Source organism: Triturus cristatus, chromosome 10 (genome assembly GCF_964204655.1).
Source record: "Triturus cristatus chromosome 10, aTriCri1.1, whole genome shotgun sequence".
Lineage (NCBI taxonomy): Eukaryota > Metazoa > Chordata > Amphibia > Caudata > Salamandridae > Triturus > Triturus cristatus.
The window spans coordinates 1,109,927,729-1,109,944,062 of NC_140593.1; the positions used below are offsets into that span (position 1 = coordinate 1,109,927,729).

The window sequence follows — 16,334 nt, forward strand, 5'->3', positions numbered from 1 at the left end:
TCCGGCCATCCTTGTGCCACTGGTGGTGTTCTGTTGGTGCTGCCTTGGACCTTGCCAACCACTCACCTTAACTCCTGGAGAATGGTCTTGTAAGTTGCTGCACAATACCAGTTCTTCCTTCCATAGGATAACATTGCAGAACTCAGAAATTGCAGTGTCCACTTTTTAAAGTGAAAAGAATTTATACTTAAAAACGTACTTACCTGAACGATTTTTCTCTGATGTAGAAACGTACATAAAGATAATTGCTATTTTTGTATATATTGGTATGGATTTCCTTGAGTCGCGTGTGCCATTTATTGATCACTATGTGCATTGGCAAATGTCTTGCACCCCTCTGTGTCAAGCCCAAGGCTGCTCGATCATCCTACCCCCCTCCCCCCCCACACAGAGCCCTTTGGGATTGCATAGCTGGCCCCTGCCAACTCGTGAGGTAACCCCAGGACTCTCTACATGGTATGTCAGATTTTTGATATATGACATAATGAGACAGCTTCCTACCCTACAGTCCCCAAAATCAGGACAAACGTATTGGAGCAGACCACCTCAGGTTCAAGTGGGGGAGGGTGGCGCACTAAATCAGCACAAAGCAAATTGCCAACAGGCTTACAGGAGACTTGCTCTTGCTGCTCCGAACTCTGTCAGACTTTTTCCCCAAAGATATGGGGTATTGTCGTTTTAACAATCTTCGAGAGGCCCTGGGTCAAGGGAGGGATGGGGGTTCAAGATCGTCTCAACCTCCACAATCAGTTCATTCATTTGACTGAGAGTACTCAAATCCCTTACATTCCTGACACACTAATTGGGATTGGTGAGAGAGGGGGCAGCATTGTCAGCCTTAAGTTTACAGATGACATAAAAATAAATTAGAAGATGGATAAATAAGCAGACCCACCTACACCCTAGAACTGTTCAAAAGGGCTCAACAATCCCCCTAATCCCGCACTGCTGCTAAACGCCCTCCAACCTGAGAGAAAAGCAGGCAACAAGTAATATCTCAAATCAAAAAGTATAAAACAGGAGTGTGCACCAAAAAATATGGTGTTAGAATAACTGGAATATCCACTAAGAATCAAATTACAGCAACCTAATGCATAGCAGTCAAATCATTTGTCCAAGAATTGGAATGGAGCAACCTGGGTGGAAATGTACAAGAGTCCTGGCAATAGTTCGATTCTCAGTGTCCCTACGAGAGCATTCCTTGCTGGTTGCCATGGAAAGCAGAAGAACTTGCGTCCCACACGCTGATGGAAATACAAATCACCTAGCCAATTCCAACTAACGGGACAAAGATTAAAACGTTGACAACCCCACAAATAGCTTAAAATAATCAGTGCAGTCCTTCTTAAGTTACAGGGCAGCTAAGGCACAACACTCAGCCCTCAACCACAGCATGTACGATCTTTTGGAACAGACGTCCGGAGTACTCCGCCTCACTTTGCCATTCAGAAATGAGGAACGGTGTGACCCAGATGTAACATAGGGCCAGAGACCCTCGGACCAGAAGGCGAGGCCCGGCCAGCCCGGCTCAGCCTTTTCAGGGCTACAGGCCCGCTCTTGGCCCAGGCACCTCCCGCAGGTCTCAAAGCGCTGTTGTAGCGCAGGCTGTAAGCCAGCCCCTCCTACAGGGCACAGTGCAGACATATGGGGAACAAAACGTGAATGTAAACATCATTTTATTAGAGAAAGGAAGAAAAATTAAATGTGGTCAAGAATAAATAAAATCTAGAAAGCACAGGTAAATATGACATGCTCAAATATGAAGAAAAATGGAACATTCAATATAATATATGGAAAGGTAAGTCTTAAAAATCTTAGTGGAACTTAGGAAAAAAAAATAATGTCCAGGGAGCGTCACAGGAAGTGTAAAATAAAACAGAAAGAAAGATGACACAGTGCTGTTGGGATTTCATAGACCTTTCTGCATCCTATCGCCGTAACCAAAAAGACAGACTCTACAGATGCAGATGTCAAAACAATAAAATGTTTATCAGGGTGAAAAACCTGCACAGCTATTTAATAAAGTACATTGCTGAGGGTCAGTTTCTGGTCTTGACCCAAGATGAAGAAATACAGAGACAAAAATGAACTTAATAAATGTTAACCCTCTAAAAAAAGACTTGCAAAATTCACTGTTCTAAACCTGAACTTGGAGTCTAAGGAAGCAGTTTCAATTGCTGAAAAATGTAAAACTATCATAAATATGGACTATGTAACAGCCTGTGATTTTCAATCTATGGGTACCAGCACCCTACTTCTCACATCACAGTTAAAAACCGAAAACAGAGCAAGGACAATGTCGTTTCTCAACTCTTACAAACATGGTATGCACCACAAAAGAGAAATCAAGCTGAAATGGTTAATATAAATCAGTTTAATAACACAAACTCAAATGCTGAGATCTATGAGACATCAAACACATGATTTATTTAGCTACCAGATCAGGAATGGTAGAAAGGGAACTGAATGTCACTTCAAATTAAAACGGAAGAAAACTGGAGAGACACACGAAAAAAAAAAAAAAAATGAACTGGCCTAGTAATGCTTAATGAAAAATAATGTTCGCAGACAACTGCATCAAACTGAAATACTGTCCTCGTGAGTCTTACCTCCTTGTGTGGCTCCATAATGACAGTAACGCTCTTCCCAGTGACCTGGGCTAGCACTTGCAGAGAATGCATGGCCTGCTTCCTCACAGTCGAGTTGGGGGAAGTCACCTCTCGAACTAGGTCATGGGTCACATGGTGAAAGGACTTCTCCTGTGCCACGAGTATGTCTTCAGTCTTCTCTTCGTCCTTTAGTGGAGTTGCACATCGAACCAAAAGCTGCTCCAGGGTGGTCTTTGCCATGGCAACTGCTCCATTAGAGACCTAATATACCAAGGGCAAGTTTAGATATAATTCTCTGACTTAGCATTGGTTAGACATTGTTCATTCATAAAATGCTTATCATTATTAAGAAAAAAACACTGCACAACCATAAAACATAGATCTGAATATAAATTAAGTTAAGCACTAAAGATATTTAACTGTAATAAATTAACAGAGCAGATACCCAAAATGAGAATCCTTTACTTGTGGTCCAAGGGCAGTCAAAGGTTACATGGAGTCAACTGTGACAATCAATGCTGCTACCACTTCAAACACTAATAAAAGCACCTTAGCACTATATTTAATTTAAAATGGAGAACAATGACTATATACATCAGGCGTCAACCAAGACCATTTGATTTTACTAAAATTATAGTTATATTATGCTTACATATATGGGTTTCAGCCAGCCCTTTCCATCCACTGGGCTGGTAATTGTGTTCACATTTTTCCTCATATATAAACACTATTACGAGAGGGGGGGACTAGGAGCAGTTGAGGAAATTAAGGGGGGGAAAAAACAAGGTCCTGTACCTGCGCTCCTAAAGCAATATTCTCTAAAAAGGTGGTAACAGTTCCTTAAAAGGGAAGACAAGGACTCTACAACCAAGCTATGGTTCTGAGTGACTTGTAAATATCTCCAAATAACAGTTGAGTGTGCTTGAAGTGGGGATAGACCACCTGTAATCTTTTGTGCCCTCACACACCCTTGCGAGTATAAAGCATCAGCATTGGGCAGTGCTCCTCGTGGGGGTGGCGCTGCAGTCTCTCACGGGCCCTACAAGAGGGCTCTTTAATAGAGCTCTTTTTAAGGAGGTGCCGCACTTGTGTATGTGGGTGTGTGGGCCAAGTGAGTAGGTGTAAGTGAGATTAAAATTATCTCTCGGTACCCTGGCAAGTTTAATGATGGGTCCTTGGGGTAAATTAAAAGGTTAGTGGGGTTTGGAGACTATCCTTCAACCTAGATAAAGGAAGGGACCAGTGTGTTTACACCGCTCTCAAACCATGAACAAGGTCTGTGGTGTAGTAAAATGGGTGATGGTCGACATATTTCACGCAACCTATTGGTCCCTAGTGGATCCCTGTGCGCTTCATCAGGACCGGGTGCAAAAAGTGATAAATAGTGGGAGTCAGGGAAAGACACCCTATAGTCCCACTTTACCTATTGTTCGGTCAAGTCAGACGTTTCTGCGTCCGAGACACGTATTATCCGTGTGCTCTCAAAACCCCAAACCCTCCCCACGTTGAAGGGCCACGTCGGCGGGTAGTCAGGCCCCCGAGTGAGGAAGCGTCTCTTCCTCATTGTGGTGCCTTTAAACCTGTCGCCTGATCAGGTACCGCCGGTAAAGGTACCTGATCAGGCGACAGGCTCCAGTCGCTATTTAAGTCTTGTCTCTAAAGATTTTGGGACAAATTCTGCACAGGTCTCGCAGTCCTTGGCGCTGTGGTCCTTCGTGAGAGACAAGTTGCACACTTCATGGAAGTCCCCCATACAAATTTATGATGGCAGTTAGGACACAATTTAAATGGAGTGTTCTCCATGCCTCTGCATTCTCCAACCATGTGGTGGTCACCAGCGGGGTACCCCGTCAGAGTTGGGAAGGGGCCCCTTCTGTAGCAGAGTGTTATTCTTCCCAGTGGTCTTTGGTGTTTCTTGCTGGAAAAAACCTGTGTATTTCTAAGTCTGAAGAAAATCTTCAGAACATCTCCATCGTGCACTCTGACCGATCGGAAGGAAAAAGAATCTGAAGATGGCGATTGCGCACAGGAACTGCCAGAGTGAACGTCAGACATCACATAGGGGATGGACTTACCACCAGATGGATGCGTATCACACCACCCCCCAAAAAAAAGACTATTTCGGACCCAACCACTAAATGGAGGAATAGATGCACAGCATGTGAATCCAGAAAAGGATTTATGCTGCAAAACACTATGTTTGCATTATCCGATTGAGTGAGGGAGAAGCTTCCAAGTAGGCATATTGCATTGAGGTACAAGTACTGGACTTCTGGCTGAGATTTTCTTTATACCTTCCTCAACCTTTTTTGATTCCCTGTCACCAGGTGATATGGGAAAAGCCTCATTAATTTATTGTACATAATAAGGAGCCTCTAAGGTGAAGAGTGGACAGAGGGGAATCGTGGACCCCTTGGGGCTTGTCTATGCCTTCTGGTTACCAGCCTACTGATGGCTGGTGCAGACGTCTGTTTTAAGCCCTCAAGACTGGGTCTAGAAGGGGCTCAATAAAGCGCAGCAACAGCTTATAAGACGGCCATGCTGGCTGCAGAACTTCAGTGAGAAGGTCAAATTTCATCTCCACACTAAGAAATTATAGTTTATGGACCTTGCCTAATCTGTGGATGACAGTCTAAAAGGAAGTACATTCAGCAGGTGGGCCAGAGGGAAACTCCATCTCTATTTCCGGGATGTACCAAGGCAACTGGTATTCCTGAAGGCGAGACAATATACTGTGTCTAAAAAGAGGGCGCCGAAAGATTGAGGGCTTGCTGCCATCACCGGGTCATGTGGTACTACCTCTAGGATGTCAAGAGGATCTCGGTCAGGCCCAAAGATGTTATGCGTGGTATGCAAGTATTGCGGTTTAGATCTTTGTTTCTTATGCTGTCTTTTCTCCAACAAATGTTGGGTCTACCTTGTGTTCCTTACATTATTTACTGGGACTAGGAAGGACGTACATCGCCCGGTGCAGAGACAGTCTCAATGCTGCAATTGGCCTTGGAGGCCAGGGGAGCAGAGGCCTGTGAAGTGGAGAGGGGTGTAACAGGGTTGCGCCGTTCAACAGGCAAAGTCTATACGACTTCAGCTAATGGAGGGAGACGGCAAAAAGGTGTCGGGATGAATCCGCTGGCATTATCCATATGGCGTCCTAAAGATTTCCATGTGGCCAGAAGGCTCTCCAGAGGAGAGAGTCATCTGCCTGAACATCTCAAACATTGAAAACAAGAACGCTGGATCCACACCCAGTCTCTGTACCTCAGGCTAGGCCAGCACAGGGAACTGTAGTAAAGCCAGCAAAGGCATTGAGGAAACCAGGTTGGAGAGAGGCTGAGGGGCTCTGATCAGAGCAGACAGCACCACATTCTTAGAAGGGGATGATTGGAGGAAAGTGCCCCTTTTTGACGTGGTCACCCCCACTTTTTATCTGATTTTTTATGTGATTTTTACTGGGAATGTACTGGGTCCTGTAAGTCGCCGTTAAGTGCCCGAATGCAGTACATGTTTACCCCCCCCCTTGGATAACATTACCACTCCCAAAAATTGCACTGTCAACTTTTGAAAACTGCAAAAATTCATAACTCGAAAAGTACTTGCCTGATTCCGATCTTGGCATCTAAAATTATATAAAAGCATGTGTTATTTTTATAAATTGGTGTTGGATTTCTTTATTGAGTTTATGTCTCACTATCTTTGTGTGTGCAATATAAGCTTAGCACTACCCTCTGATATGCCTAACTGCTCGCCCACACTACAAGAAAAGAGAGCATTTGAGGTGTCATTTGTGCCTCCGTAAACTGATTGGGGTTTGCCTAGACTCCTTACACGGTTTACCTCTTTTTGGTCCACTATATAAAGAGCAAGCTCCCTACATAATGCATATACAAGAATATACCTTACATCTTACAAATGGGGTGATCAAATATAACATTACAGTTGGCATGTGTAACCCTTGCTCCCAATTTGCACTCCATATTTATGAATTTAAAATTAGGAAGACTAAGTTAGCACCTTCTTCGCATTGAGCACACTTTGATAACACATTTGAATTGTATGCAATTTCAAACAGGAAACATTCAAAAACAAAGATTAGTACATGCTGCATAGCAATCATCGATCTTTACTTTGCAAAATGGACGGGTACTATACAGTCCTAGAGCAGTTTAACATATGGTAATTCTATCATGCTTCCTGTTTTCCATCCTTTTCCAATGCCATCTTTTTCCTTCCTTCGTCTCTCTCTCTCTCTCTCATCCTTTCACTCCTGTTCTTACCCCCCACAACCCACATGTGGGTGTGAATGCAAGTACAGACCCTCCTGCTTGTTCTTTCTTTTCCCCTTCGTTCTCCTTAGTCATGTTTTCATCTTCCTTACAATTCCCCACCATTATCTCATTGATTATTTTCTATGCATTTGTGGATTCATGAGCCCTCCTTCGTGTTGTCATTCCTTGCCCTTCTAGGGTCCCTATTACGTGGAAACTCAGCATGTCATATGGTCAGTATTTTGTTTCATTATGTATTATATTCTTTCCTGCTATATTATTGTCTCAAAAATGACATTTCATGTTTCCTGTCCCCTCCCCTTTTTTATATTGTTTGTTCGGATTTCCCAATAAAGAATTGCAAAACTAAACAAAAAACACAGTAAAACCTAAGCAACTTGTTGCATTAATGGCGCCTAACTGGGGCTAGTGGAACAAACAAGTGTGGACTTCAAATCTTCTTCAGCACATTTAGGGAATACAACTGGTGCAGTAATTTGCTAACCATAACATGGTCTGAAAACCCTTCAACAGAGTACAAGTCATTACAAAAACAAAGTTCTGCTTAGATTCAGCTTATACTTAAGCGTACCTCTCCAGTTAGGTCCATCATGACGAAAAGGAGAGCCTTGAGGAAGGTTTGCTGATTCTGAAGGACCCAAATCAGTGGTAGGCGTTCCATCAGAAATTTAATGGACACTACACCACCCAATTTAGCATACCATGCTTGTTCATAACAACAGGCACATAAACGCTCCACAATGTAGGAAAACAGAGGTAGCTGGCAAGCCTGAAATAAAGAAAACTGCATATGAAAACTGTCACTGCATCAGCCAAGCCAGGCTGTTTGGCCATCATTAACCAATCCAACATAAATACATAACCAACACTCTTGAAAACCATGTCCAAATAATTATATATAAAAGCCATCCTTCCATTATGATGTGCAAGCCCCAAGACGGCACTTTACATTTTGAACCTTTGTGTTACTTTACTCGCCAAATGCAGAAAAATACATATACAAGGGAAGGAATATGCTACTTACCAGTATGCATCTGTTCTTGGCATGTAGAGCTGCAGAGTTGTACACTTAGCATAGGTCGCCATCTGGTGTTGGGCCCGGATGTTTGCAGTTTGTTTTTCTTCTTGGACCGTCTTTGGAAGTCACGAGTTTGGTGACTCCTCCTTCGGTCCGTACTGCGCATGGGCTTCGGCTCCATCCTCAGATTGTTTTTCGCCAACAGGGAAATGATGGAGCGTAGTAATAACAGTGAGAAACCCATGTGTGTTGTATCTAAATAAGATGGACTGGAACGGATACAGGTAGCCGGGGAGGCGGGTGGGCGTGTACAACTCTGCAGCTCTACATGCCAAGAACAGATGCATACTGGTAAGTAGCATATTCCGTTCGAGGCATATGAGCTGCAGATTGTACACTTAGCATAGATTATATAGCAGTACCCAACCTTAGCGGCGACCACCGGTATCCGTTGCAGCTGTTTGAAAGAGTGTTTTTAGTACAGCCTGGCCCACCCTAGCTTGCTGCTGGGAATGCACATCTACACAGTAGTGTTTTGTGAATGTGTGCGGTGTAGACCATGTGGCTGCCTTGCATATGTCATCTAAGGGTATATTCCCTAGAAAAGCCATAGAAGCCCCTAACTTTCTTGTAGAGTGGGCTTTAGGGGGAACAGATAATGTTCTCTTTGCCTTCTGATAGCAAATTTGTATGCATTTTACAATCCACCTAGCTATCCCTGATTTTGAGATGGGGTTGCCTTTATGTGGTGGAGAAAAGGAAACGAACAACTGTTTGGTCTTCCTGAAGGGTTGCGTTCTTTGTATGTAATATAGCAACGCTCTTTTCACATCTAGTGTGTGTAAGGCCCTTTCCGCAACAGATTGGGGTTGCGAAAAGAAGACAGGTAATTCCACTGATTGATTGAGGTGGAAGGGGGTAATGACTTTGGGCAGGAACTTCGGATTAGTTCGAAGTATGACCTTGCTGTGATGCATTTGTATGTAAGGTTCCTGTATGGTGAACGCTTGTATTTCACCAACCCTTCTAAGGGAAGTGATAGCTACAAGGAAAGCTGTTTTCCAGGTGAGAAATTGTAGCTCACATTTGTGCATTGGTTCGAAGGGCGGACCCATTAGTCGTGTAAGGACCAAATTTAGATTCCATACAGGGGAGGGTGGTGCCCTGGGAGGAATTACTCGTTTGAGGCCTTCCATGAAGGCTTTAATAGCGGGCACTCTGAAGAGTGACAAATGCTGTCTGTTTTGTAGATAGGCAGCGATCGCTGCTAGGTGTAGGCGTATGGATGAATACGCCAGGTTACACCTGTGAAGATGGAGCAGATAGCATATGATGTGTTGTATGGATGCATCTAGAGGGTTGATTGTATTGTTACGGCAGTACATTACAAATCTTTTCCACTTTGCGGCATAGCATGCTCTAGTGGTAGGACGTCTGGCTTCCATGATGATGTTCATGCAATCAGGGGGAAGGTTAAGGTACCCGAATTCTAAGATTTCAGGAGCCAGATCGCCAGGTTGAGCTGAGCTGGGTCCGGGTGCCTGATTTCTCCATGGTTCTGGGTTAGGAGGCATGGGGAAAGGTGCAGTTTTTGATGTGGTACCACTGATAGTTGTAGTAGCGTGGTGTACCACGGCTGTCTGGCCCACGTCGGAGCTACCAGAATGAGTGTGAGGGAGTGCTGTTGTAGTTTCCTGACCACTAATGGAATTAGTGGGAGAGGTGGAAAGGCGTATGCAAATCTGCCTGACCAGTTCATCCATATCGCATTGCCCTTGGACAATGGGTGTGGGTATCTGGCGGCGAAGCTTGGGCATTTTTTGTTTTCGTGGGTGGCGAAGAGGTCTATTTGAGGATGCCCCCACTGTCGGAAGAATGGGTGAAGAACTTGTGGATGCAGTTCCCATTCGTGTAGTTGTTGAGTCTGTCTGCTGAGCAGATCTGCTATGGTGTTTTGTACGCCTGGAACATGTTGTGCCAGGAGAAAAATGTTTTGGGGAATTGCCCATCTCCATATGCTCTGGGCTAAGCGGGAGAGCTGGGGAGAGTGTGTCCCCCCCTGTTTCTGTATATAATACATCGCAGTCATGTTGTCTGTGCGAATGAGGACTGCTTTGCCTGAAATCTGCTTTTGGAAAGATTTTAGGGCTAGAAAGATCGCCAAAAGCTCCAGATGGTTGATGTGGAGCGTTTTTTGCTGTGGCGTCCATAGACCTTGCATTGTGAGGTGTAAGAGGTGCGCTCCCCAGCCGGAGAGCGATGCGTCCGCTGTTAGAGTCACTTGGGGAACCGGGTCCAGGAACGGCCGTCCCTTGGAAAGGTTTGTGGTGTTCCACCACTGCAGAGAGTGATGTGTGCGGCCGTCCACCAACACCAGATCCGTCAGCTGACCCTGGGCCTGGTTCCACTGTTGTGCTAGGCACTCCTGAAGTGGACGCATGTGGAGTCTTGCATGGGGCACTATGAAGATGCAAGACGCCATCATCCCTATGAGCTTCATAAACACTCTTGCTGGTAGAGAGTGTTGAGGAAGGAATATTTTGCGTAAGGCTAGAATGCTTGTGATTCTGGCTGAGTTTGGATAGGCAATACCTTTTGAGGTGTCTATGGTGGCCCCGAGATATTGCTTTGTGTGAGATGGTATGAGGTGGGACTTTTGGTAGTTCACCGTGAAGCCTAGCTGATGAAGCAGTTGGATGGTGCTGTTTGTATGTTGCACGCATTGGTGGTAGGACGCGGCTTTTATGAGCCAGTCGTCTAAGTAAGGGAAGACGTGAACATGTTGACGTCTGAGGTGTGCTGCTACTACTGCTAGGCATTTGGTAAACACCCGTGGTGCAGTGGTGACCCCGAAGGGGAGAACCTTGAATTGGTAATGTTGCCCGTCCACCACGAACCTGAGGTATTTTCTGTGAGAGGGGTGTATTGGAATGTGAAAGTACGCGTCTTTCAGATCCAGTGTTGTGAGAAAGTCTCCCTGGCAGAGGAGTGGGAGGACTTGTTGTAAGGTGACCATGTGAAAGTGGTCTGAATGTATGTAGGCATTTAGAGGCCGGAGATCCAGAATGGGTCTGAGGGTCTCGTCTTTCTTTGGGATTAAGAAATATAGGGAGTAGACCCCTAGATTTCGTTGATTGCCGGGTACCTGCTCTATGGCGTGTTTCTGGAGGAGCGAGAGTACCTCTTGTTTGAGCAGTGTGGAATGCTCTTGGGACATTGGACGGTGCCTTGGTGGGATATTGGGTGGGGTAGATGTTAGCTCGAGGCAGTACCCTGACCGAATGATTTGGGTCACCCATTTGTCCGATGTTATGGACTCCCATACGTGGATAAAATCTTGTAGTCTGCCCCCGACCGGAGTGGAATGGTCTGGGGGGAGCGAAGGGGAGTCATTGTGCGGGTGGGGTGGCAGAACGGGTATTGTTGGTTTTGCCCCTGCCCTTATTGTTGTTGCCTCTGTAACCACCTCTTTGGTTGCCCTTTGAAAAGGTATTTTGAGGAGGGGATTTGTAGGAGGTAGAGGCATTATCGGTGGAGGAGCCTCTACCTGTGCCACGAAAGGACGAGCGTCGAAAGGAACGCTTAGAGGCTTGGGTCTGGAGCGCTCCCATAGACTTCGCTGTGTCTGTATCTTTCTTCATTTTTTCGAGCGCTTCGTCTACCTTTGGGCCAAAGAGTGTTTGCTGGTCAAAGGTGTGATTAAGTATTGATGTCTGGACCTCAGGCTTGAACCCTGATATCCTGAGCCAGGCATGGCGGCGAAGCAGGACACTGGTGTTTATGGCTCTAGAAGCAGTGTCTGCTGCATCGAGGGCACACTTAATGGAGGTGTTTGTGATTAGTTTGCCCTCCTGTATCAGGTCATGAGCTTGGCGTTTGTATTTCTCTGGAAGGTGCTGCATAAGAGCCTCTAATTCATCATAGTGTGCTCTATCATATCGCGCAAGCAGTGCTTGTGTATTTGCAATGCGCCACATGTTTGCAGCCTGGTAGGCGGTGCGTTTACCAGACGCGTCCAGAAGTTTAGATTCCTTGTCTGGTGGTGGGGCATCTCCTGAGGATTGGGAGTTAGCCCGCTTTCTAGCTGTGGAGACAACTAGGGAATCTAGAGGAGCAGGGCCCTTGATGTATGCAGGGTCTGTGGGTGCCGCCTTGTACTTCTTCTCTATTCTAGGGTTTAGTACTCTGGCTCTGACAGGGTCTTTGAATACCTCTGTAGCGTGCTTGGTGACACCCTTAAGCATGGGTAAAATAGCAGTGGAACGATCTTGTAAATCAAATGTATCCAGTAGGAAGTCTTCTTCCACTGGTTCCGTGTGCATGTCCACCCCATGGTAGTGTGCTGCTCTCTGCACTAAATGGTGAAACCCTAAAGAGTCCTCTGGAGGAGACGGCCTTGATGGGTATAGGTCGTCTTGAGGTACATTGGGTACATCAGGGTTATTATAATCCTCCCATGGATCTGGGGTCCCTGGTGGAGTGGGATCCATTGGGGCGTCCCCTGGGTCATTGTCCGGGTCCCCGTCATCCGGGTCTGGGGATGGGGCCGGATCGTAGTGAGGTAAAGGTGGAGGGGGTGGTGGTGGGAGGGGGGGTGGCAGTGGGGAGGGTACTCTAAGGGGAGAAGTAGCTGAGTCCCTCTTTTTGGGCGGAGGAGGAGGAGCCGGAGCCTCAAGGCGACGTTTCTTAGTAATCACAGTCAAGAGGCCAGTCTTTGGATCTCTGGACAAAGTCTTTTGTAAAGGGTCTGGTGTAAACAGAGCCAATGGCGCCGAGTCGTCTGTCGGCACCGGCGATTTCGGAACCGGAGGTTTCGATGTTCTGTGTACGCCCTGCTTTTTGGAGGTCTCCGTGTGTTTCGGCGTCGAATGCTGTTTCGGCGCCGGAGCGTCGGTGCCGACCGATTTCTGTTTGTGTTTGGTCGGCGCCGAGTGTCCAGGCTTCGGCACCGGTGGTTTCGGAGTCGAGCTGGATTTTGCAGGCTTCGGTGCCGAGTGGTGTTTATCGGCACCGGGCGTCGGCTGGCTCGATCCCGAGCTGCCGTGAGACTTTGAGTGCTTCGACACCGGGCCCGAAGGTGGGGTGATCGAGGCTTTGGTTTTGGTTTTGCCCAGGCCGGCAGGCGAGGGAGTAACCGGAGTCTCTTTGGTTTTCGGTGCGGGGCTGGGAGGGGGCATTGTACTCACGGCCCGCTGTCCTGGTGTTACGTCCTCCAGGTCGGAGTCGTCGGCCTCGGAAGCGCTGACGATGTCTTCTCCCAGTTCGGTGTGTGTCTGCCCCGAAGCTTCGGCGTCGTCTCCGAAGATGTCCGGTGGAGCTGTCGAGGATGAGTGCGCCATGGTGCGTCGAGCCCTTCGATCTCGGATCGTTTTCTTCGATCGAAAAGACTTGCAGGCGGGGCAGTCTCGAGCCTCGTGTTCCGGAGAGAGGCAAAGGTTACACACCTGATGGAGGTCGGTGTGGGGAAATTTAGACCCACATTTTGGGCACTTTTTAAACGGAGTCCTTTCCATCGGCCGGGACCGGAGTCGCGGAGGACCCGAAGGCCGGTGTCGATGTACGGGATGGAAAAAGTGCCGCTTCGAGAGATGAAGATGATGAAGGAACTCGAAGAATCGAGGATTTTCCGTCGAGGCTGGAACCGTAGAAGTTCGAAGCCGGAGTACGAAGTATCACATCCGAGCCCGATGGCGGAAAAAAACAATCTGAGGATGGAGCCGAAGCCCATGCGCAGTACGGACCGAAGGAGGAGTCACCAAACTCGTGACTTCCAAAGACGGTCCAAGAAGAAAAACAAACTGCAAACATCCGGGCCCAACACCAGATGGCGACCTATGCTAAGTGTACAATCTGCAGCTCATATGCCTCGAACATAAAGTTTATCTTTTACAGTGTTCTCTCTTACTTGACAGTATGTGACTCGGTACATGATCATTAAATTACAGCATCTGGCAAACCTTTGTAAAACTAGTTTAATAATTCATTGGAGCAAGGAGTAATCTACCATAGAATGTTTTAAGCTTTTATTTGGAGCTTGAAAAAGGTAGTTCAGCCCCAAAAGGGATAGGGGAGAAAGAGAAACCTACAATGTAGTAGGCATTTATAATACACCAATAGTGACATTCTCGAAGACCGCCTATTTGTACACAAAAAAAAAGAAAGAGTGAGAAAACCCTCAGGAGAGGGCACACAGTTTTGGTAAAATCTGTTACTGCATTAAATCTCACAAGGAGCACACTTTCTTTAACAAAACCTTACACTGAAGGCAGATCTAAAAGCTACAGAGGTCAGAGGGCTTTGATCTTACCAAACAGTAATACAATCTCTTTCACTTGCCAATCAAACACTCTTCGGCAACAGCTGTAGAGTTGGGATTTGAAGGCCATTAATATCATCATTTTGCAATTCAACAACAAAATCACTCCGTACAAATTAACCATCACAACACGTTGGATTTACCCTTTCTTTCGAGCCCAGGATGATACCGGCCACATCAAATATTACAGCAAGTGCCACTTCTCCTATTTTGCAGAGTTCCTTCTCCTCATAAGCCATACATATAGCTATTGCATCAATTAGCACCAATGGATCCATGCCTTTAGAGCCATTTTCCTCACTGTGAAACATGGCAGTACTGGGTTGACTCCCAACCTGGTAGCACTGCAGCAGAAAGGGACCTAGAAGAGAAAGAAATTAGTAATTGGCATACAAAGATCAATGAATCACTACAGATTTCTTAAATGGAAGTGCTCTTTCTACTTAAAGAGAGAATCTGCTAACAGAAACACTCAAACAATACTAATCATATTGCTTTCACATCAGAATGGAAAACCGTTTCAAGGGATCACATCAAAGAAAATAACAGCTGCCAGCATAACTAAGTATTCAGCATGAAATTAAATCAGACAACTAAATGGATGCAAGGATTCCAACTAGGAATTGTTGTTCAGAACAGATACTACAAATGAACTGCTTCTGAGCAATTACAATAGAAAGTTATTCACCAGAAATCTCTGTTCACTTTCAGTGCAATTTCTACGGAAATAATAAGCACTAAGCAATTCAACCTATGTGCAAAATACCTGCACTTATGCATGCTATAGATAAATTAAAATGTTTCTTTAGAAAAGCCAGTTTCATACACCTACAAGGATGTATTTGGCAATTATAATTTATTTTCATTCAATAATAAAAAAAAAAAATTGGACAAATTACCAATTTAAAAAAGTGATGAGATCTATCTTAGATAACTGCTCGCTTCCGGGGTGGTGGGAAGGTGTATATGAATTTACAGTATTACACTAAAGGTATGTAATGTTTCCATTCGTAGCATGTGTGGCTGCATGTCCTACATAGATCATAAAGCACTGTCTCCTGTAAGGTGCACCTAGCGATCAGATGAAGCAGATGTCAGGAAAAAGGTGTGAGAAAGTGCCATCTTTCTTGCATGGTATGCCCCCACTTTTTGCTGAATTGCTGAATGTACTTTGACTGAGTGTGCCCTGGACGCCTACCAATCAGGTGCCCAGGGCCTATGTTCCTTCCCTAAAACAAACCAAACCCAAATTGCCAAACCTTAGCCACATGTCAGCCCCTGGTAAATGGTACCCTAAGTACCCAGGGCTTTGTGACCCAGGAAGGCCTCTAAGAGCTGCAGCACTCCTTGTGCCACTCTTAGAGGCCCTGTACCCTTACACACACACACACACACACACACACACACACACACTGCCTTTGCAGGCTGAGTGTTTGGGTGCAAGACAAAAACAAAGTCGACATGGCACACATCCCTGTGTGCCATGCCCATCACATACACTGCCATGGCATACATCAGTCACCCCTCCAGCTGGGTGCCTTATGCCAATGGTGTGGGCGCAAGAGCCCTGTGCCCCTACAGTGCCCAGGTCCATTCCTGAGCCCTGTAGTGCAGTGCTGCCATTTAAAGAGTACATGGTGCTGGGAGCTCGTCAAACACGAGCTCCACAGCACCATAATGGCAACACTAAAGACTGGGAAGTTTGGTATCAAACTTCTCAGCACATTGAACCCACACTGATGCCAGTGTGGGATTTAATGTACCCAGCACCCCAGAGGGCATCTTAGAGGAGCCCCCTCGAACCTAACCTACAAATCCACGTCTGCTCTGAGGCTGCCTAGGCTGCCACCCAGCAGACATGTTGCTGGACCCCTCGGTAGGAGAGCCCCTGCTCTCCTGGTCCTGCAACAATGCACATCCTGGGCAAGGTGCTAAATCTCCTCCCCAGGATGGGCAGGGGGAAGCGTCAAAGGCATGCCGCCTCTGTGAGCTTCCCCAAGGCCCTGCAACCCCCCCACTCTGGCGGGAAGCTTTGGCCGAAAACCCCAAATAAGGACAGGGGATGTGCCAGCCTGCCAACCCCACCCCTCAGGTGAGGGAGGCGA

General features: G+C 46.3%; 1 protein-coding gene across 3 annotated transcripts in view; it reads right to left on the reverse strand.

Moving 5' to 3' along the window:
• The window catches only part of TRRAP (transformation/transcription domain associated protein), a 1,075,110-nt gene that overhangs the window by 838,537 nt on the left and 220,239 nt on the right, over nt 1–16,334 (reverse strand). For all 3 annotated transcript variants that reach the window (XM_085629333.1, XM_085629332.1, XM_085629331.1), the window contains exons 24-26: nt 14,373–14,590; nt 7,467–7,664; nt 2,610–2,870 (exon numbers count right to left, since the gene is read on the reverse strand). In XM_085629333.1, coding sequence (XP_085485459.1) covers nt 2,610–2,870; nt 7,467–7,664; nt 14,373–14,590 — 677 coding nt within the window. The remainder of the gene's footprint in view (nt 1–2,609; nt 2,871–7,466; nt 7,665–14,372; nt 14,591–16,334) is intronic.